At 18.2% G+C, this 24750-nt stretch overlaps 5 protein-coding genes across 5 annotated transcripts; all 5 read right to left on the bottom strand.

Moving 5' to 3' along the window:
* Nucleotides 1–236: 236 nt before the first annotated feature.
* On the bottom strand, nt 237–5599 carry PADL01_0602700 (DNA helicase, putative; the record flags this gene model as incomplete). Its single annotated transcript, XM_028680747.1, has 2 exons — nt 237–3069; nt 3210–5599. The coding sequence occupies 2 exons, from the start codon at nt 5597–5599 to the stop codon at nt 237–239; spliced, it is 5223 nt and encodes a 1740-aa protein (XP_028537194.1).
* A 753-nt stretch (nt 5600–6352) lies between these two features.
* Nucleotides 6353–15232, bottom strand: PADL01_0602600 (conserved Plasmodium protein, unknown function; the record flags this gene model as incomplete). Its single annotated transcript, XM_028680746.1, has 4 exons — nt 6353–6484; nt 6585–6658; nt 6803–6847; nt 7000–15232. 4 exons carry the CDS (start codon nt 15230–15232, stop codon nt 6353–6355), a joined length of 8484 nt encoding a protein of 2827 aa, XP_028537193.1.
* Nucleotides 15233–18302: 3070 nt separating this feature from the next.
* PADL01_0602500 (conserved Plasmodium protein, unknown function) lies at nt 18303–19194 on the bottom strand (the record flags this gene model as incomplete). Its single annotated transcript, XM_028680745.1, has 4 exons — nt 18303–18343; nt 18434–18499; nt 18605–18681; nt 18842–19194. The coding sequence occupies 4 exons, from the start codon at nt 19192–19194 to the stop codon at nt 18303–18305; spliced, it is 537 nt and encodes a 178-aa protein (XP_028537192.1).
* A 279-nt stretch (nt 19195–19473) lies between these two features.
* Nucleotides 19474–21801, bottom strand: PADL01_0602400 (conserved Plasmodium protein, unknown function; the record flags this gene model as incomplete). The annotated part of the gene is made up of 1 exon (XM_028680744.1): nt 19474–21801. One exon carries the CDS (start codon nt 21799–21801, stop codon nt 19474–19476), a length of 2328 nt encoding a protein of 775 aa, XP_028537191.1.
* A 690-nt stretch (nt 21802–22491) lies between these two features.
* PADL01_0602300 (mitochondrial ribosomal protein L41, putative) lies at nt 22492–23099 on the bottom strand (the record flags this gene model as incomplete). Its single annotated transcript, XM_028680743.1, has 3 exons — nt 22492–22572; nt 22724–22788; nt 22964–23099. 3 exons carry the CDS (start codon nt 23097–23099, stop codon nt 22492–22494), a joined length of 282 nt encoding a protein of 93 aa, XP_028537190.1.
* Nucleotides 23100–24750: the final 1651 nt, after the last annotated feature.

Genomic DNA, 24750 nt, shown 5'->3' with positions numbered 1-24750 from the left:
TTAAAAAAAATTATGAAATTATGAATAGCTAGCCAAAGTTATATATAATATATTAAGAACTAGCTAAAAAAAAATAAAAAAAAAAAAAAAAAAATAACAAAACGTTAACTAACCAAAAGGATAAGAATAATGATATAACAAAAAAAAAAAAAAAAAAATACATACAAATTTGTAAAAACTTAAAATATTTTACATATATATACTTACATATGCACATTTAAAAATTCAGTTCTTTTTTAATTTATATTTATATTTATTTTATTATTTTTTTTTTTTTTATCTTTTATATCATTTTTCGTTTTTTTTTTATGACAAAATGTACAGAGTGTCTGTAAATTGTCAAAGGAGGCTTCACCCCCACCTTTAAAAACTGGTAGGATATGGTCTACGTGCCATATGTATCCTTCCTTTGGTTTTTGAATTATTTTTTTTAGATGATCAACATTTTCAATAAATAGTGGATACATTTTAATAAAATAATCTATTTGTTGATTAATTTCAAAGTATTTTTTATTTTTGATTTGTTTGATTAAATTTGAACAATCAAGTTGACACATATTACATATGCCTTTATCTCTTTCGTATATTAATCTTCTTAAACTACAAGAGCTTTTTTTTAAGAAATAAAGTTCACGACACTTTCCTTCACAGAACAAATTATTTTCATTACAAATAATAATTTTTTGAATATTATTATATTGTTTTAATTTAATATTATTGATTTCATTGTGGAAACGTTGTATTATATCTTGTTGAGCATTTATTTGATGAAGATATTGAAAAATATGATTTTCTTCGTGTATAATATTTTTTGATAATGGTATTTTATTTTTACAATGAAGACATTTGAAAAGGTTTTCTTTTGAATTCCATTCTTGATAATAGAACATTTGGAATTTTCCTTTAAAACTATTTTCTATATAAGCCTTAACATATGTTTTATCTTTTAATGGAACATTTTTTATATATCTTTGAAAGATTAATTTATTTTGTTTATTATTACTTCTATTATTATCTGTATGTTTCCAATAGTTTAGTAATGATATATTAATGTCACATTTTTTTTGTTCAATTAATTTTTTTTCATTTGTATTTAATTTATTATAATTACATAAGAAATTCTTTGCACACATTTTTAGTAAATATTTTTTTGTTTGTAGATTATTTTCGTTTATTGTTATAGTATCTACATCTTGAATAGAGAAATTGGTTTTCTTGTTTTTATAGTAAACATGTATTCTATTTGTGAGTGTATTAATTTGAAATAAAATATGTTCCTTTTTAATATGTACCTTTTTTTTGTTATTATATTTTTTATTCTTTACAGTTTGAATTGAATCATTGCATTTATTGGTGATGAAAAATGATTTTTTTTTTTTTTTGATAATTGAATTATATTGAATATCATCCTTTTCATTACAAAATTGTTGATTTAATTTAGATATATTTTTTGATTGACTCATTTGTTTATTTTTAAAAATGTTTTCTTTAAAATTTAGGTTGGGTTTAGAAATGGTATGAATATTTGTGTAAAGATAGTCTGTATGATTAACATTTTTGTGTTCCTTAATAGATTTGTTATCCTCAACATATTGTTGTTCTTTTATATTTTTTTCATTTACATTTTGGTCATTATTAATTAATTGAAGGATGATATCATTTGATATATTTTGATAAATTAAATCTTTATTTAAAAAATTGGTACCATCTATTATAGACCTTGTACTATTAGAACATAATATAAATCTGTTCCATGTTTTATGATCACTTCCTAAACCTTTTTGTAATAAGAAATAAAATACATAGGTATTATATTTTTGATTTTTTCTAAATAATCTACTTTCACATTGTTGTAAATGAAAAAAGTTAACTGGGAATTCCATAAAAAAACATAAATTACAAAAACTGAAATCTAAACCATGACTAACTGAACATATAGTAAATATACCATAATAACAATTTATGTTATTTTTTAAATATAATATTTTTTCTATTTTATCTTTTTCTGGAATACATCCATTTAATGATACATAATCTATAGTTATATTTTCTTGTTCTTTTTTTTGTTTTATTATTTTTAATAACTCTTCTTCTACACATTTACAAACCATAATATGATAACAAAAAATAATTTTTTTTTTGTTTGGAAAATTTTTTTCAATAAATTGTAAGGCATTAACAATTTTAGAAACGCCTTCTTCTTCTTTTTTAGATTTTATATTTATATGGAAATATTGGTTGAGTATTTCTCTATTTTTGTGTTTCTTTTCTTGTTTATTTTTGGTTGAATTGTTTGATATTATTGATTCTTCAGATATTTTTAATGGACTAATGTTATAGTATTGTGGTGAATCTGTTGGTGAATATATTGGCGATTCTATTGGTGAATCTATTGGTGAATCCATTAGATGTTTACTTTGATATTGTTCATCTGATATATTAGATATGATATCTATATTTGATATATTATTTTTATTCATATCATACATATTATATCCACATTTTAGATGAACACTTTGAATATTCTTATTATCCTCTGAATTATTGATCGAATAATTTTTAATGGTTGGACTTTTTTGTAGACTTTTATTTGTTATAATATCACATAAATCATTTTTGAGATAAACAAAGAATCTTTTTAAACTTGGGAAATTATTTTGAAAAACTTGATTAATAGTTCTTCTTATCATAACAATTTTATTTAAGAAATAATGAAATTCCCAAGATCTTAAATTTTCTTCATATATTTTTTCTCCTCGATAAAAAAATTTTTTACAATAATCTTCTCCAAATATAATTTTATTTTTTGGAAAGATATTTTTATTATTAATTAAATATTTTATTTGATGAAAAATATTTATTGGTCTATTTATTGATGGGGTACCACTTAAGAAGATAACATTTTTTGTTTTCCTGATTTTTTTTTTTAGTAATCTTGTTAGTTGACTTTGATTTCCATAATATACGGTCCGTATGAAATGACTTTCATCGACGATCATTAGATGAAACTGAATTTCTTTTAGTAAATTATATAGCTTTTTATAGATATTGAATGAGACAATAATTATTCTGTAAATAGGTAAAAATTAAAAATAAAATATAACATATAAAATATAACATATTACATATAAAATATAAAATATAACATATAAAATATAAAATATTACATATAAAATGTTATATATAACATATTTGATTTTGCTTTATACTTGTAAGAAGAAACACATTTTGGCATGTCATTTGAACTATTTATTATCAACACATTTTGTGGATCAAAAGATGGTAAATACTTTTCAATCTCTGAAAACCAATTTATTTTTAATGATGCTGGTGTAACTATTAAAACTGGATATAAATGATAAAAGTAAAAAATTGAAATTGCTTGTAGTGTTTTTCCTAATCCCATTTCATCAGCTATTAATATTCTTCCTCTTTTTTTAAAAAAGAAATATATAGATTCTAATTGATATGTTAAAATAACTTTTTGTATTCGCACAGGTAGTTTTTTTTTTATTTCGTATAAACAAATATTTTTAATTTCTCGATTCATTTGTCTTTTAATTTTTTGTATTTTCTTATGATAATAATGATTTAATATTTTTTGTTCTATTTTTTGTTTACTAAAAATGTAAGTATTATTAGATAGTTCGTCAAAAAGATATAAATTTTTTATGTATTTTTTATTTTTTTTTTTTTTCTCAAGTTTATTTGATGATGATAATGAAATGGACATACTTTTTTTTTCCTCTTTGATTGAATCTAATATTTGCTTATATTTAGAATAATATATATTTGTAAATATGTTTATAAATTTATTTTTTAAAAAGTAGTTGTACATTTTATGTTTGTTATTATTATTATTGCTTTGATAATAATATCTGAAGAAATAAAATATAAATTTAGGTATTTGATAAATAAAACATGTGTGAAATAATTTATATATAAAATAGCGTACTATTAATTGATAAGTACATAAAGGAAAGACACAACCACATAAATAATTATTATTATTTACAGATAGGCGACCAAAGGATTCTATTTTTCTATTATTTTTTGATAAATTAAATGGAAATATTCCAGCCTTGATATAATCTTTTCTAGGTTTCCATGTTAATGGTAAATAATTTATTTCGTCAAAAAAATCATTTTTTAAATATGTTGAGAGATATTTATTTAGTAATTTTTTATAAATACGTTTACGATTTTTTAATGATTCTATGAAATTAATAAATTTTTTATTATATAGAAAAAGAAGATCATATCTTTTATTATGTAGCATATAATTATATTTCTTAAATATAAAAGAAATATTTTTTCTACAGAAAGAAAAATTGAATTGGTAATATATCATATGTGGTTGTATTGTTTTGTAATATCTGTTATATGTTTGATGTTGAATATATATTCTATTTATTTTATCTACTTCTTGTTCTTCATATATTTTATTTATTTCATTTATTTGTTGTTCTTCATATATTTTATATGCTTCAGATATGTCATCTATTTTGTTATGATCCTTACGTGGTTGAATATTTTTGGTTTTATTATTCTTTTTGATGTTTTTCCTTTTATAAAGAAATCCATATGTATAATAATTGGATGTATTAATTGGGTAAGGCATATTTATTTTAGATATATATTTAATAATATTTTTATATTTGATTTTATTTTTTTTGATGAGAATAATATCTGCTATGATTTCTTTTATAATTTCATTAATAATTTGATTCATTGAATGTGCATAATTAATATTACCAAAGGCGTGTATACGATATGAATTTTTTTTTTCGATTTCAAAGGATATTTTATTTTTATGTTTATAAAAAGTATTTTCTTTTTCATTAAAAATATAATTATCTATATATTTTTTAGAGACATTTTGATTACAAGATTTACATACAAAGAAGCTACCATATTTTCCTTTTTTTAATATAGTAAAATATGAACACTTTTTACATATTATATATTTTACTAATTCTTTATCACTTAATTTTAATTTTTTAATTATATTATCAAATTTTTTATTTACTGATATAATTTGTTTATATTTTAAATTTAAGTCTTCTTCTTTTAATAAATGTATTTTTTTTTTTGTTATAGTTAAATCATTTTCCTTATCATATGAGACATTTCGATTTTCTTCTCTTACATAATTTTCATATTTATTATTAAAAATATGCTTATTATTTATACTATGATCACAAGATATATCATTCAAATGATTCCTATTAACATATGTTCTATCGACATCTATATCTACAATAAGTTTATCATTACTATAACTTTCTATATTAATAATTTCATTGTCTATCTCTTTTTTATTATCTATTTCTATAATATCATCTAATAATTTTATCATTTGTCCTTCTTTCTTACACGACGTCCCTCCATCATCATAATAATAATTACGTTGGCATGGTTTAATTTTATTTTTGTTTTTTTTATTAATTAATTTTTCATGTTTATTTAATATTGTAGAAATATAAAAACTAGTTGACACAGGATTGTTGTATTCTAAATTATTATTATTATTATTATTATTGTTGTTGTTGTTTTTTTTATTTTCTTTTTTGCCTTTCGAAAAATATTTGCTTTTCATTATATTAAAAGGTGCGTGTTACCATTTTATCTTTAAAGAAGAAAAGAAATTTAAATAAATATAAATATAAATAAAAATAAATATTATATATATATATATATATATATATATTTATATATTACAATAAAATTTAGGAAGTGTTTTTATCATTTTGTATACATATTTTTTTATATTTAATTGTTCTTTATTTATAAAAGAAGGAATAGAAGATATTAATAGCAAACAATAATATATAAATACATATACATTGTTTTGTATATGTATATTTACTTTTTTTTATATATTAAGTATTAATATATCCATTTTATTTAAAGCAAAAAAAAAAAAAAACATTTTATATTATTATATTATATTTTACTTTTAATATTTAACTTTTTATATATTTTAAGTTTTTTTTTTTTTTTTTTTTTTTTTTTTTTTTTTTTTTTTTTTTTTAATTTTGTTCATATTTGGAAAATAAAATAAACATATAAATGTTACATATGTATAAATAATATTTTTAATATATAAATATATTTATATATATATTAAAAAAAAAAAATAAAATGATAAGAATTATATACACAAGGGATATAAATATATATATATATATATAATATTATTTACAAGGAAATCATATATATATAAATAATATGTAAATAAAATAAAACGAAGGATAAAGAAAAAAAAAAAAAAAAATCATACATATAATTAAATATTAATATATATATATATACAAATTTGATGGCTTAAAATCGAATATTCATATAATGATTATTTTTTTTTTTTTTCATTATTATTTGTATTATTTTTATTGTTTATTCTGATAAATTCATTAGCAAAATGGTTTAATTTTTTTTTATCCTCTACACTATGTTGAAGAAAAGCATATATTTCATCAGCTTTCTATAAAATAAAAAATGTCAAAAAAATATTATAAATATAAAAATATAAAAATATATACACATATATATATTATTATGTATTATTTTTTATATATCCTTACTTTAAAATTTTTCAAAAAATTTAGTAATGAATCATCCAAGGGTAATTTGCACAATGCTGTTAATTGCTTTAAATCTAAAAAAATAAAATAAAATAAAAAATATACATATATATATATATATATATATATATAATATTTATTATGTGATAAATATTTCAAGAGTAATATATATTTTTTTTTTTATATTAATTTTATGAAAGATTATAAAAATGCCATACCTGTTGCTTGATGTTCATGGGTAATTGATTTTTTTTTATTTTCGGCTAGAAAAAAAAAATAAATAAATAAATATATATATATATATATATATATATATATATATATATATAAACAAATGAATAAATATATACATATATACACAAACACACACATATATATAATATATATATATTTTATTATGGTATTTTCTTTTTACATTTAACGTTAAGAGAATTAACAAGAGGTGGGAATTTTTTATTTTCTTCAGCTATTAATAAATTATTATCATTATTATCATTTTTCCATTTTTTTTTTTCATTAATTTTATTGTTATTATTTTTTTTGTCGCTTTGATTAATTTCTTGATTGTTTGTATTAACTTTATTATTATTTCCATTATTTTTATTTGATGTTTTAACTTTACTTGTTTTAACACCTGTTGTTAAATATGGGAAGTCAGCAACATCTGAATTTTTTTCATTATTATTATGATTAATATCCCATCCAGCTTTTTTCGTATTCATATTATTATTCATATTATTTAATAATTTTTTTTTAGAATTTTCTAATTTAATTTGCATATTTATATTTTTTTCTTCTACTTTCATTATATCTACTAGTTTATCTATTTTTCTATCACTTAATATAGACCATTTCATTTTTTCTACTTTTTTTTTTGGTGCATTATTATTTGTTTCTTTGGTTTTTTCGTTTTTTTTGATTTCTATTATGCTTCCTTTTTTTTTCTCTTCAACATTATTGCTTAAGGGTTGATTGTTATTAATAATATGATTATTTTGATTACTTTGATTACTTTGATTATTTTGATTATTTTTATTTTTGTTGTCATTTTTTATATTACATTTTTTGTCTTCTTCCACTTTTGAAGGTATTCCCACTTTACTATCTTTTTTATGTTTTTTTGTTATTGTTTCTTCTTGTACTAATTGATTTAAAGTCTCTTCACTTTTATTTGTTTGTTTTTTTCCTACAGTGTTTGTCATTATATTATTGTTGATATTTGTTGTATTATCTATTGTTTCATCTTTTCTCTTTTTTTTATTTTTTCCTTTTTTTTCTTTGTTTAAATCAGTTAATTGTTCTTTTGAGTTATTTTCAATAACTTGGCTTTTCTTTTTTAATTTTTCTTTTTCATTATCTAAGATTTTATTTTCTTCTTTTTTATTTTTTTTTTCTTTTTTTGTCATGGAGACATTATTATTTTTATTAATCTTGTCATCTTCTTGTTCACTTTTTTTTGGTTCCTTAATTAAAGTTGCTGTTGTTATTGTTGTTGTTGTTGTAGTAGTTGTAGTTGCAATGGATTTTCTCTTTTTACTATCTTCATGTTTAATAGTATTATCTTTATGTGTAATAGTATTATCTAGTGTTGCCATGATTTTATCTTCACTTTTTACTTTTACATTATTATTGTTTGCAATGGATGATAATTCAGGATTTATATTATTATTAGATTGTTTATTTGATAAGTTGTTTATATTTGAGTTGTTTTGTTTTTCATTTTGTAAATTTATGGCATCATTATTCAAGATAAATTTATGTAAGAGATTATCTATTTGGATATTATTATTATTGTCATTATTTTCATTATTTTCATTATCTTCATTATTTTCATTATTATTATCATTATTATCATTGTTGTAGTTTAAATCCATATCATTATATATACTATTTTTTGCAGTTTCATTATAATTATCCTTTTCATTATGTAAATTAATATTTTCTTGAGAGATATTTTTTTTTTGTTCCATATGAAGAAAGTTTAAAATATCCATTTCATTCATATTATTATTTAGATTGAGAAGAATATTTTCTTTTTTGTTTTGTAGTAATTTGTTGGTTAGATAATTTAATTTGTCATTAAATAGAACGGATGGGTTCATTGCCTGCAATGAATTATTTTTATCGGAAAGAAATGTATTCAATGTATTTAATAAATTACTATTATTATTATTATTATTATTATTATTATTGTTTTGATTTGTTGTTGCTGTTGTTGTGATATAATGATGAGAATCTCTTAATGTTGTAGAGTTATTTTCTTTTATGTTCATATGATAATTATTTATCATAGCACTATCTGTAGCATTAATTTTTAATACATCTTTTACTTCATTTTTGAACTTATCAGATTTTAAATGATTATTTAATAAATCTAAAGAATCCTTTTTATTATTATCATCTCCAATTGTTTTATATGGATTAGTTATATTTTCAATTTCTATATTGTTTATATATTGTATATTATTATTATTATTATTATTATATATATTATTCATACTATTTTTCATATCATACATAATCTTCATATTGTTCATATTATTAATATTGCTCATTCTTAGAAATTTTTCTTGTTCCATATAAATAATTTTATTCAAAGCTTCCAAATTTTTATTATACTGGGCAATCATTTTTATTTCATCTTCATCTGTTTGATCTCTTTTTTGTAATTGTATGAGACAAGTTTCAAGTTGCATTTTTTTTTCTTTAAGCAAATCAATATATTCTTTCGCATTATAAAGTTCTTGTTTTAATTCGTTCATATATTCTTGTTTATTTATATTATATATTGTTTCCCCTGCATTTGCGTTAAATGAATGATTCTTCAAGCTGTTAAAATGATTAATATTATTATTATTATTACTACTACTATCAGATATGATATTCTTAAATGGTTGAGCATTCATAAGATTTGCATTGTTCATATTATTGAACAACATATGTGGATTAATCATATTATTATTTAATATATTACTATTTATTACATTACTATTTGTCATATTACTATTAAAACTATCAATGTCCTCTTGTTGTTCTACATTTTTTATATTTCTTTTCATAGGAGTTAAAGGTAATACAAATGGAAATGATCCAAATGGAAACATATCATTAAATCGAATCCATGGCATATTTTCATTAAATCGTATAGGTAAATCATAAGGAAAATAATTTAAACACCACCAATAAAACATAAGTTCTGAAGAAAAAGGTCCTTGTATATTACCACTTGGATCTTTATATTGCCATATATCTCCATTTAATTTATTTATACTATTCATAATTTTAATATTTTTTAAGATGACATTATTAAAATTTATTTCTTCATCATTTTCATCAATTTTTAATGATGTCTGATTTACTTTTTGTTGTTCTTTTATTACATGAATATTTTTTGTAACTTTATTAATATCTTCTGTACTACTTGAATTACCAACTGTATCATTATTATTATTATTATTAATATTATTATTAATATTATTATTATTATTATTATTTTTTCCTATAACATTTTGCATAATAATCATCGAAGAATTCGTTCGCTGATAGGTTGAATTAGTACTTTTATCTAATGTTATATTAACACTACTACTAATACTTGTATTATTTCTATTTCTTGTTTCTTCTTCACAATTTGATGTCGATTTTTCTAATAAAAATAATTGTTCTTTTTTATTTTCATTCATATCACATGGTAGAAAGGTATCTACAGTATTCATCTTATTATTATTATTAATAATATTATTATTTATATGATTATTTGTATTTTCTATAATATTTGAATATTTCTTGAATAAATTATTATTATTATTACTACTACTACTACTACTATCTTGTTTATTATTTGTATCTTCTTCTTGTGACAATTCTTTTAATATTTTTTCTTCATTTGGATTTGCTTTCTTATTAAATCTGAAAAAACGTAACCATTTGTTATCATTTTTGGATGACTTATTTGTCTCTTTATTATTATTATTATTATTATTATTATTATTATTATTATCATTATTATTATTATTATTATCATTATTATCATTATTATCATTATCATCATCTTCATTATTAATATTGTTAATATTATTATTATTTATATCGTCTAAGTTATTTTCTTCGATAGACTTATTATTCAGCATACATTCAGAATACACATTTGAAGGTATATTAGAATTTATTTTTTCACTACATCTGTTTCTTAACATATCTACATTTGCATGTACATTATCTTCAACCAGTTCATCATGATAACCTTGTGGAATATTATGTTTATTAAAATGGTCATCAAAATTATTTAACATCATATTATTATTGTCCATGTGATAAGTATTATACATATTATTATTATTATTTTCTAATGTATCTTCAACATTTGTATTACTTAAGAATAAATGTTTTAAAAGCTCCTGTTTATCATATTCACTTAATTTATTTAAAACAGATTCATCAATATTAAGTTTTTCTGCAATTTTTTTAAATATCATTTCATTATCTAATCTATTAAATGGTATATGTTCATCATTTACTATATATTCCTTTTGTCTATCTACAAAACTATTTGTATGCACATGTGACATATTCATGTTAGATACACTACTCTCTTTGTCTATATTTTCATTAATATTATATCCAAGATATTGAAAGTGTTCATTAGAAAAATTGCCCTCAAAAGTTGATTGATCGTAATTAATAATATTATTATTTGTAAGATTCATATGACTATTTTTAAATTCTCTTAATTTTAATTCCTCTGCATTATATAATAGATCATTATCATTATGTGTAAAACATTCATTTAAATTTTCTGCACTCATACTATTATGTTTAATTTTTTGTAACAAGTTATCTTGTGGCATATTTTCCATCAACATGATATTATTATTATTATTATTATGTTGTTGTTTATCCCAGTAATAATTATTAATTTGGTTATCTCCAAATAGATAATTCTCATTATCAAAACGTTTATGATTTTCATTATTATGAATAATATTATTATTTGTTTTTTTATCATTTCCATTTAATATAATATCCTTTTTTTCTAGTTCAGATGTCATGTTATCTAATGCATTGTATGATTTTTTGTTCATATCATTCTCTTCTACATTTTTCGTCAATTTATTATCTTTTTCATTTTTTTTTTTTTTCTTCTTCTGCTTATTATTATTATTGTTATTATTTTGGTTACTGTTAAGTTTATTGGGTGAATTATTACCTTCTTTTGAATTTAATTGGTTTTCATTTTTTTCAACATGGATATTTAATTCTACATTTTTTTTTTTTTTTTTATCTATATTCATATCGTTATCCTTAAGATGATTAATCATATTATTCAAACTATTTATATTACTTCCAGTGGAAAGCACGCTATCATTATTTTTTTTATTTTTTAACATGGACATATTATTATTGACAGTTTTGTCTTTGTTGTAATTATTTTTATCTGAATGATGTTCCTTGTTAATTGATGAAATGGAATGTCCATACATACGACTACTCTTATTATTATTATTGTTATTATTATTATTGTTGTTGTTGTTATTATTATTGTTGCTGTTATTATTTTGTGTTTTTCCTTTTGCGCCAGCAATGGCAGTATTTGTTATGGGAGCACTAGTATTATAATTACTATTATTATTACTATTATTATTATTATTATCTGGATCGTCATCATTATTATTATTATTTTTTTCATCCTTCTTATTATTTACGTTGCATCCTTCATTTTTTTTATCCTTTGATGATTCTTTATTCTTATTTTTTGCATCTGTTTTATTATCATTTTTATTAATAACTTGATCTTTTTTTTTCTCCGACGATTCTAATATGCTTTTATTATTTCTATCAAATTGTTCACTCATTTTATGCCACAACAAATCATCAGATGCCTTTTTATTATCTGTGATACTATTTTTTTTCCTTATTAAACTCCAATCATCTTCTATAACATTTTTTTCATTTTTCGAGTTTCTTTTTTCGTTCGTTCTTAAGTTTTTATTATAATAATGTGATCCAATAAAATTGGTGGTTTGATTTTTTGTGTTATCATAAGAGTGGTGAGAAGAGGTATTGTTTTTTTCATTTTTCTTAACTAAATTATTTTCCACATTTTCAACAGAATTATTATTATTATTATTATTATTGATATTATTGATATTATTGATATTATTATTATTGTTGTTGTTATTTTTATTTGAGGAGTCTTTATAATATCCTTTATTTTTTTCTACTACTTCATTATTATTACTTATATTATTCATATAATTAAAAGAATTATTTGCATTATTAGATGTGCTTATATTATTTGTAACATTAACACTGGTGCTTCCTTTTTGTCCATACTGATTTTGATTGAAATTAAAGTTATTATTATTATTATAATTAAAATTATTATTATTATTATTATTATTATTGTTGTTGTTATCTCTCATATGGGTTAATGTATTGGGATTCATTTTATTCAATTCATTATTCTTATTCATATATAAATTGTGTGGATATTCATTTTGATTGCTATCTTTTTTAAACTTTTCTTCTAACAAACGATATGATTCATTAGCCCCTGTATTATTATTTATATGCTGATGATTATTATAATGAGCATTATTATTCATATTATTCATACTATTCACATTATTATTATTATTATTATTCATATTATTATTGTTGAACCTTTTGTATTTTTTCATTTTCCATTCCTCCATATTATTATTAACATTAGAAGAGACCCCATAATAAGAAGATGCATTATACATTTCGCTTGTCTTCTTTGCCATATTATTAACACCTTTATTGTAATAATTTGCTGAATTATTTTGTAGGTTACTGTTTTTATTTGCACTGACAAAGTTTTGATTGTTATAATTTTCTACATTTCTTTTTGAATGATCAGTAACAAGATCGTTTGTTCCACCTGCGACATTTTCATTATTATTCATATGATGAATATAAGGAACTTGATTATTTGCAAAATTGTTAGCAGTATTGTTATTGTTCAGATGTTTATTATTATTATTATTATTGTTGTTATTATTGTTATTATTGTTATTCATATGATTAATATGATTAATGTGATTAATATTATTTGTATTATTCAATCCATCATTGTAATGACTATCATTTGTGTAATAATCTTCTCTTTTCATGTGACTAATATTTCTATCTTTAGCATAATTATTTTTATTCGTCATTTTTGTGATATCACTATTATTATTATTATAATGATGGTGCATGTAATTATTCATATTATCCATGTTCATATCATGAGATATACTATTTTTCATATCATTAGATATATTACTCTTTGAATCATTATTATAATTTTTATTAAATGATTTATGTCCTCTTTTATTATCACCCATTTTATTATTATTATGTGACATTATTATATTTGTATTATTTAATTTGTTTATATTATTATTCATATGATTCATACTTGAATTATGATTTGTTACAGAATTTTTTCCTAGACGCCACGTTGATATACTTCCTGTTTTATCACTATCTCTCCATAACAATTTTTTAGTACCACCTATATTATTATTATTTAAATTATTGTTATTATTATTCATATTATTGATATTATTCATATTATTCACATTATTCATATTATTCATATTATTCATATTATTATTATCTGTAGCATAATTACTCTTCTTATAACTATTTCTATTGTTATGATCAAAATTATTATTATTATGATTATTATTTATGTTTGACATATTATTGTCATTAAATTTATTAAATTTATTATTACGTATAGAAAAGTTATTTCTCCTATTCATATTATTATTATTGTTATTATCATTATTATTTAAAGAATCAAAAGAATCATTTAAATTATTTCTAGAATAAAAATCGTTTCTTTCATTATTATTATTATTGTTATAATTATTATGGTTATTATTATTATTGTTATTATTATTATTATTATTGTTGTAAAAAAATTCGTTTCTATTTTTATATCTATTTTTTTCATTATGAAAATCATGCTCATCATTTAACCTCCTATTATCAAATTCTCTATCAAAAGATACATTATATTGTTGATCATTATCTTCATCAAAATTTCGATAATGTTTTTCTAATTCTGGAAATTTAAATTTATTACTACATAAAGGTAATTCATGGTCCTCTCCTAGACCTTTTTTTTCTAATATTAATTCTTTATATGCATAAAGAAATTCATTTCTTGTATATGCCAACAAATTCTCATCAATATAATCCTCTCCTTCTTTTATTAATAAGTTGTTCATGTATTCTTCATTGTTAGTTGGGTTATCATTATTGTTTGGGTTATCATGATTATTTGGATTATCATGATTATTTGGATTATCATGATTATTTGGATTGTCATAATTATTTGGATTATCACAATTATTTGGATTATCACAATTATTTGGAATATCACAATTATTTGGAATATCACAGTTATTTGGAATATCACAATTATTTGGAATATCACAGTTATTTGGAATATCACAATTATTTGGATTATCACAATAATTTGGATTATCACAATAATTTGGATTGTCACAATAATTTGGATTATCACAATAATTTGGATTGTCACAATAATTTGGATTGTCACAATAATTTGGATTGTCACTATTATCTTGATCCATGATATTATCTTCTTTCAAATTATATTTTTCCATGATATTAAAAATTATTTTTTTTCCTTTTTCCTTTTTTTTTTTTTTTTTTTTTTTTTTTTCTTTCTTCTTTTTGTTGGTTATTTTATATGGTTCTTTTAGTGAAATATGAATAAAAAGATATGAGGCAAATATTTTTATAAAGGAAATCCTTACAATGTTTTACTTTTATAACGAGAAAATAATTCATATAGATATGAATGTATATAAATACATATATGTATATATATATATATATATATATATATATATATATATATATATATATGTACAGGAATAATATCCTATATTAAAAAAAAAATATATATTATATATATATTATATATATATATTTTTTTATGAGCCTTTTCTTCAGTATTTTTTGTAATATCAATGAATTCTATATAAATTCCCTAATATTTTATAGCATAAGATTCTTTTCTTTATTTCTTTTTTAATATATATATATATATATATATATAATCATATATATTTTCATATATATATCATATAGGTATTATAATTATAAGAAAAATATATATAATATATATATATTTATATAAAATAACAAAAGAAGGTTATAATATTTTTTTTATATATATTAAGAAACATATATACATAAATACTATATATTTTTTTGTTTGTTTGTTTATTTTTTTTTTTTCTTTTATATAATAATAAAACATAATATTTATATATAAATATGATTATATTATATAAAAAAAGGGAAAAAAAAAAAAAAAAAAGGTATTATTATATTATTAACTAATAATAACATTACACTTAAAGGTTTTTAAAATTTATATAATTATAAAAATATTTTAAAAATAATTCTATATATTTTATTTTGTAAAGAAAAAATATTTTATTGAGTAAAAAGAATAAAAAATAAAAAATAAAAATAAAATAAAAAAATAAAAAAAAAATAAATTATTTTTTAATATATATAATATATATATATATATATGTTTTATTATATTTTAAACATAATATATTATATGTAATGTATGTAATAAATAATTAAATGATATATATTTAAAAGAAAGCATATTTTTTTTAGGAGGGTTTTTTTTTATTTTGTTCATTGATCATGTTTATATATATATATAAATAAAAAATATATACTTTATATATATTTCTATTATATATTATTATTATATATATATACATACAAATATATAAATAAAACAAAATTATATAAATTTAATATCATATACATATATATATACAATATATATATAAATATTATTTATTTAAGTAAGTTTAAAATTTTACGAGGTTTATAAAATATATAATTTTATATGTATATTAAATATATAATATATATATATATATAATATAATAATATAAATGCGGGTTACGGATTTTGTATTATATATCTCATATGTTTATTATATTATATATACATTTTTTTAATATATATACCCTTTTTATTTTAAAAGTTAATATATTATATATATATATAATATATATATTATATAAATATATATAATATCATATTTTAATATTTATTATAATATATATATATATATATATATATATATATATATATATATATATAATATATTAATATATATATTTCTTCTTAGATATAAAAATTGTACATACATATTTTTGTCATATTTTTATAAAATATACATATTTTTTAATAGATTTTTTTTAATTTCCTTTTTTTAAATAATAAAAAATATATAAAAAAAAAATAATAATAAAATTTCCTATTTTGAAATAAATATTAAATAGTATTATATCCAGTTGATAGAACAACGTGCTTTTTTACCTTCATATAATAATATTATATATATATATATATATATATAATATTATATATATATTTTAATATATATATTTTTTTTAAGGGGCTCTTCAGTATGTATAATTTTTCTGGCATAAATATTTACATAAAAATATATTATAAATGAGTTAAAAAAAAAATAAAATAATATTATTATATATAATATAATGTATAAATATGTAATAAATATACGTATTGAAACTTTATTTTTTAATATGGAGCCATATAATATATATATTATAATATATATACATTATTTTAAATAAAAGAAATATATAATGTGTTGTGTTATATTTATTTCATAATTTTTTTTTTTTTTTTCCCTTTTTTTTTTTTTTTTTACATATAAATTTATTGAAATTATATAATGAAAGAAAAAATAAATAAATTGATTATAATAAAATATATTTTTATGAATTTAAAAAAAAAAAATAAAAAGTGTAATTTTTTTTTGAAATAAAAGTGTCACATATATTTAATATATATATTTATTAGGGTTTCTTTATATATAAAACATCTCATATATATTATAATATATAAATAATACATACATATATATATTATATATTTATTATTTTTTAAGGGGTATACTTTTGAAATGAGAGCTCATTAAAAAACAAAAAAAAAAAAAAAAATAAAAAATAAAAAATAAAAAATAAAAAATAAAAAATAAAAAAGGTATATGCATATAATATAAAAATAATGATATTATTATATATATAATAAGTATATTATATTAATATGAATTTTTTTATCATTTAATTATACATGAAATATTTATGTTAATAAGTTAAAGGTATTAAATATATATATTACCATATTTTTTTTTGATTATTAAAAGGAATATTATAATAAGTGTTATTATTGTTTTGTATATATTTTATAAATACATATACACATATATTTATTAATATTCATGTTGTGGAAATTATATTGTGCCAGTTGTTTTTTTTGAAAGCACAATTAAAAGTATTCGTTTAAATATGTTCATAAAAATATAATAAAGTGAATCGAATGTATGGAAATATATTATAAATATATATATATATATATATTTGTGTGACCTTTTAAATTAATTATAAGATAATTAAACAGTTTTGCAATAAAAATTATAAAAAGTTTAAAAAAAAAAACAAAACAAACACAACCAAAAAAAAAAAAAAAAGAGACAATTTAAATAATAATATATATATATATATATATATATGTTGCGTGTTAATTGTTGGAAGCTACTAAAATATATGTATTAATTTAATAAATAATCATTGTTCTTGTTCTTGTATTTTATTTTTTTAAACCTTATATGTCCTTGAAATTTTCTAAGGAATTAATTTTACCTTCTGTACAGTAAAAAAAAAAATATATATATGTAATAATAAAAAATTAAGGTCTTTTAAAATATATAATTTTCTTTTCTTCATTAAAGAAACCTATGTTTGAATATAACTTCTTGACGTTTATATTCAAATTTGTATATTTGTCAATTTTATTTTTAACTAATAATAAAATAAATAAATATATATATATATATGCATTATGTTCATAGTTGTTTATATAGTGTATTATATTAGTATATATATATTTATAAAATATAAAGTTACTGTATTTTTTTTTGGATGATTTATCCATATTATCTATGAACTTTTTCTCTTCCCGTATTTTATTTTGCAATCTTATTCTTTATATATACATAAAAAAAAAAAGAAAGTACAAATGGTATGTTATTATGTGAAGAAAAATAATTATTATATATCCATATTTGGTTAGTATACATACATAAATAAATATATATATATTGCATATATATATATATATATATTATATTTATATTTTCTAACGTTGAGGGTATTTGTTTCTTATTCTTATATAACATATAGAATTTTGAGAAAGGCGTATTTAAGCCTTGAAGGTAATGCAATTTTCCATATAAAAATATATTTTTTAAAAGATGTCTTTTTTCTTCATTATGATCCTTAACAAATATATAAAGTGGTATATTCTTATGTTGTACATATAAATTATCAAACATATATCTAAGTTCATTTGTTTTCATCTTTATTTTATTTATTAGATCATTTTTTTTCAAATCCTTTTGTTTATTTATATTTTCATGTTTTTTACAAAAAAAAGAATGTTTGCCGTGTAACATAAACAGGCAAAGCATATAAATGAAAGAATAATATATATTCATTATGAAAAAGTATTTTATTTTAAAAACAAACAAAAAATATATATATATATATATATATAATATATAATAATTATAATAATATAATAAAAATATATAACTTTAAAATTAAAAACGAATTGTTTATTTGAAATAGTTGGGAAATTTTCTTTTTACATATTTCTTTTCCCTCGCGATACGAAAAAAAAAAAAAAAAAAATAATATGTACATATATATATATATATATGAATTACATTTTTATATATTTTTTAAAAAATATATGTCTCTTCATTCTTCATTCTTCATTCTGTTACCAGTATGGTTCCTAGATCTACAAAATAATATTTGTTTGTAAGTTTATCTTTAATTTTTACATAAGGGACGTTATGAAGTCCTAGCATTATAGCCAGCATTTTGACACGTACTGATTTTCTTTGTTGTGGATGTATAATTCCTACATCGATTGAGGAATTAAATGAAATAAGTGAATGTTGCATATGATTGTTTAAGAGATTATTATCGTCTTGTATTTCTATAATTAAATGTATATCTTCATGATGATTATTAAAGAAAGAAAAGATAGCTATTAAAATAGATGAATAATTTATTTCTTTAACAAAAGAAATTTCTAGATTAAATATATTTTGTGTAGGTACTTCGACTTCCATACAATATTGTGACCATATGAAATTATTAGATGTATTATCAATACACCATTTGATAGATAATGAAATAATAGTTTTATCATTATTAAATGAAAATGTAGTATACTCATTGTTATTATCATCATGATAATTATTATTATAAGAATAAATATCATTTTGAAAATTTTCTACAACATTGTTATATATTGTTTCATTATGTACATTTATATTATCATTTGTGTTTTCATTATAATCATAATTTGTATTTTGTATTTCAGATTGTAAACTATATTTTTTTTTTGCTAATACACTTGTAATATCATTTTGTTGTTTAATTTGTTTTATTATTTTTTTTTTTTCTTGTTCTTTTTTTTTTTGTTTATTTTTTTTTACGTTTTTCAAAGAAAGTATTTGCACAAAATTAACGATAGGATAATAAATAGAATACATATCTTCAGGATATAAATTTAATGGGAATATATTTGAATTCATGGAAATAGATCTTGAAAAGAGTTCATGTATATATATTAAATTATGTTTTGTTATATTTTCAATTTGAATAAATAAATAATTATCTATAATTTTACATTGTATATTTAAGGGTTTAATTACTATAATTTCTTTATTTAATGTAATACATTTTGTATTTTTTTTTATATTCTTTTTAAACATATAATCATCATATTTATTTAATGATTTATATATATTATATGGATTGACATTTAGAGGGAATTTTTTTTCATTTTCTTTATGATTCCTTTCATCATCATATGTATTAGAAAAAAAGTCATTATAAATATTAGAATCATAATTATCATCCTCATCATTATAATGTATATTATTATCATTGTTATCATCACTATACATATCATTATAATAATCATCCTCATCATCATAATTATTATCATCATTATAAATATTATCATAATTCTTATCATCATGTTCATTTTGGTTTTCCCCATTTTCATTTTTATTATGATCACTATCACTTTCTTTATTCATCATTTTATCATTATGTTTCTTTATTTTTTTTTTTGCTCTCCTTTTTTTTTCGTATAGCATATTCGACGTAAATGTGGATGACCATGGAATATTATTCAGTATGGATGAAGGAGCGTGCATAATATTTTTTAATTCGCTTAAAACTTTTTTGTCAATTATATTATGCAGATTTTTTGTTTTCTCGGATTGTTTACTTTCTACAAGTTGAACCTTTATGTTTAGTTTTTTATGGAGATATTTTTGTGATACTGATAGTGGTAATTCTATAACATACATAATGGCATGTATCAGATAAGATGAATCCTTTTCAAAGAAGAGCTTTTCTAATTGATGATTTTGATGTGGATCATTTCTATCCATATTAAAAAAAACATAATCACCCTTATCATTATGATTATTATTATTATGATCATCATTTATATTATTATTATCATCATTTATATTATTATTATCATCATTTTTATTATTATCATCATCATTTATATTATTATGATCATCATTTTTATTATTATGATCATCATTTTTATTATTATCATCATCATTTATATTATTACCATCGCCATTATTTATATGTCCATTTTGTTGCGTACATTTTATTTTTTTTTTCCCTATAATTTTTCGGTGAATTGTTTTAATATCCTTGTGAAAAAAATTTTCTTGCAATAGATTAAATTTATTATCTAACGTTGAGACTTCATTTTTATTTTCATTAACATGTACTAAATCTACATTTATATGACAATTTTTATAATATTCGATCCAGTTTAAGATATTTTTATGATTACTTGATAACTTTTGTGCTCTTCTTAATATAATACCGATATAAAGAATTCCCCCTAACAGTTCTTCATGTATATGTGTATCAGAAGAAGAAATATTCACATCGTTAATTTTATGAGAAAAATATTCAAATACGTCATCTGCATTTTTGTAATTATTACTGTTGGTTAGAATTATTGACGCGTTTAGAGGGCTCATTGGCATCAAACACAAAAAAATAAATAAACAAATAAATAAATAAAATAAATAAAATGAATAAAATAAATAATAAAAAATAATAAAGGATTAATATATATATGTTATATATTTATGAGTATAAAAACATGTATACTTATAGGTACATAAATACATTAGAACGAAATACTGAAATAATATATATATAAATATATTTATTTATTTATATTATAATTTAATTCTTTTTAAATATAACATATATATAATATATATATATATATATATAATATATATAATATTGAAAAACTATAAAGTAGGCATATCAAATGGATTACATATATATATAATTATAAAAATATAATAAAATTAAATTAACCTTCGCACTGATAAATAATTTGTATACATATATATTATATAATATATATATATATATATATATACTTTTTTTTTTTTTATTCTGTTTATATATATTCCATTTTAACCTTTCAATATTTAATATAAACATATATATATCCATTAAATTTAGAAAACTTTGTAAATAATTAAAAAAAAAAATAAAAAATATATATTAAGTATAAAATATATATTATATATATATTTTGATGATACCAGTTATGAGTTTGTTAGGTTTCTTTATATATATATATATATATATATATATATATATTAAAATATGATAATAAAATTTTTAAATGATGAAATACAATACCAAGGGCATTTTTAGGTTAAAACTTTTCTTTTTGGTCCTAGTTGTTTTTTCATAACAATTAAAGGTGTTTTTTTCGATACATATGGTTTTAACTATTAAAAAAAAAAAAAAAAAAAAAGAATAAATATAATATATAATATATAATAAATTGGGATACTACATCTTTTTAAATAAAATATGTAGCGAGACATTACTTTTATTATTTTTATAATATTCTATTTTTTATTTATTTTTCGTATTTACTTGGCAGTCCGTCAAATCAGGGACTCGATAGTTTGGTACGAGCATTTTGTTAATTATAAAAAAACCTAATTGAAAAAAAACAAAATAAAACAAAATAAAACAAAATAAAATAAAATAAAATAAAGTAAAATATATATAAGGAATAATATATATATATATATATATATATATATATATATTTGTGTATTTATATCTATCCCTTTGTGTGTATATTTCATTTTTTATGCCTTTGTAAGATACCTTTTTTTGTATGTTTTCCCAGGCCTATAGCTCCAAATCCTTTCTTAAAACCAACTGGAGCATATTTCGCTATTAATGGACCTTTGCCTTTACTTGGTCCCATTTTAGCAAATTTTATAAAGTTTAACCTTATCATTATATGAATAAATAAATAAATAAATAAATAAATAAATATAAATATATATATATTAAAGAACACAAGTAATAATATGTATAATCCTTTTTTTATACATTATATATATATATCTTTATTTTAATTTATAGTTTTATCTAATTATGAATTAATTATTGTAATAGTACATTTAATATATACCCATAAATATAAACATTAATTTTTTTTTTTTTTTTTTTTTTAAAGATTCAAATAGTATAGTATTTTTTATAAAAGGAAAATGTGTTATTCGACGAATTATAAATTAAGGCATACAATTATAAATAGCTATACAAATTTTAGGAAATATATATATATATATATATTGTACATATTAGAAAGAAAAAACAATAAAATAAATTGACCACGTACCTATCGGTATTACATTATTTATTTGGGATAGTATATATTCATATTTATGATCTCTCAGAAAAAAAAATGAAAAAGAATAAAGATAAAATTTTTCCTTTATTTTATATTTTTGATATCTTAATTATCACAAATAACATAGAGGAATAAAAATAAAAAAATAAAAATTTTATATTTTTTTTTTCAGTTCTTAGAAATTTTTATAATTGACCTTTTCGTATTTTTCCTTCTTATCATATTAAAGCAAAAAATTTCTAAATAAACACTCACACATAGATATGGTTGTTTTTTTTTTTTTTTTTTTTTATTATTCTCAATATTTACAATATATATTATTATTTTAAAGATATTAACTTAATATATATATTATAATAAGAGTAATGGAATAATCTTTCTTTCTTTTTTTTTTAGTAAAATTATTTTTTGATGGCTTTATTGAAAAAATATATATAAGTTAAAATACAAACTTATGAAGATATTAAGAAAAAATAATAAAATAAAAAAGATGATTAAAATATTCAATATATAAATATATGAATATTTTATTTATTATTATTATTATATATTTTTTTTCATTATATGTTATAATTTCTTGAAATTATTATGTATAACGTATTTTAAAAATGTGTGAATCATAAGCAAAGAATAATCAATAAGATATACATATATATATATATATAAAATAAGTTATATGGAAAATGTTTTGTTATTAAGAATATATAACCATTAATAAAAGTATTACAATTTTTATATGTTCATATATATGTATTTACTTATGTATTACTTTGTACTTGTTAACATATACAATTTCTATTACTAAAAAAGAAAAAGAAAAAATTAAACGTTTCCACAGATGTATATTTTTTGAATGCTCATAATTATTTATCTGTACAAATTAAAAAGAATAATTTGTGAATTCAAAATAATAAATATATATTAATATATTATGTGTATATTCTAAAAAATTGCCTATGGATAGACCATAAATAAATATATATATATAAATATATAAATATAATTATATATGTAAATTCGCATGTCTATTTTTATAGTATTGACATACGTATATTTATATTTATATTTATATTTACATTTACATTTATATGTATTTTTTTTTTTTTTTTTTTTTTTTAATTGTGCACATTGCTTGCATGGAAATACGGAACGAAATAAAAAAACAAAAAAAAAAAAAAAAAGGAATATTGATCTTTGGAAATAGATGGAAATTTCCTGTGTGCAAAAAGAATAAAAAAAATAAGTATACACA

This window comes from Plasmodium sp. gorilla clade G2 (genome assembly GCF_900097015.1).
Source record: "Plasmodium sp. gorilla clade G2 genome assembly, chromosome: 6".
NCBI lineage: Eukaryota > Apicomplexa > Aconoidasida > Haemosporida > Plasmodiidae > Plasmodium > Plasmodium adleri (nom. inval.).
This window is presented reverse-complemented; position numbering and strand designations above follow the sequence as displayed.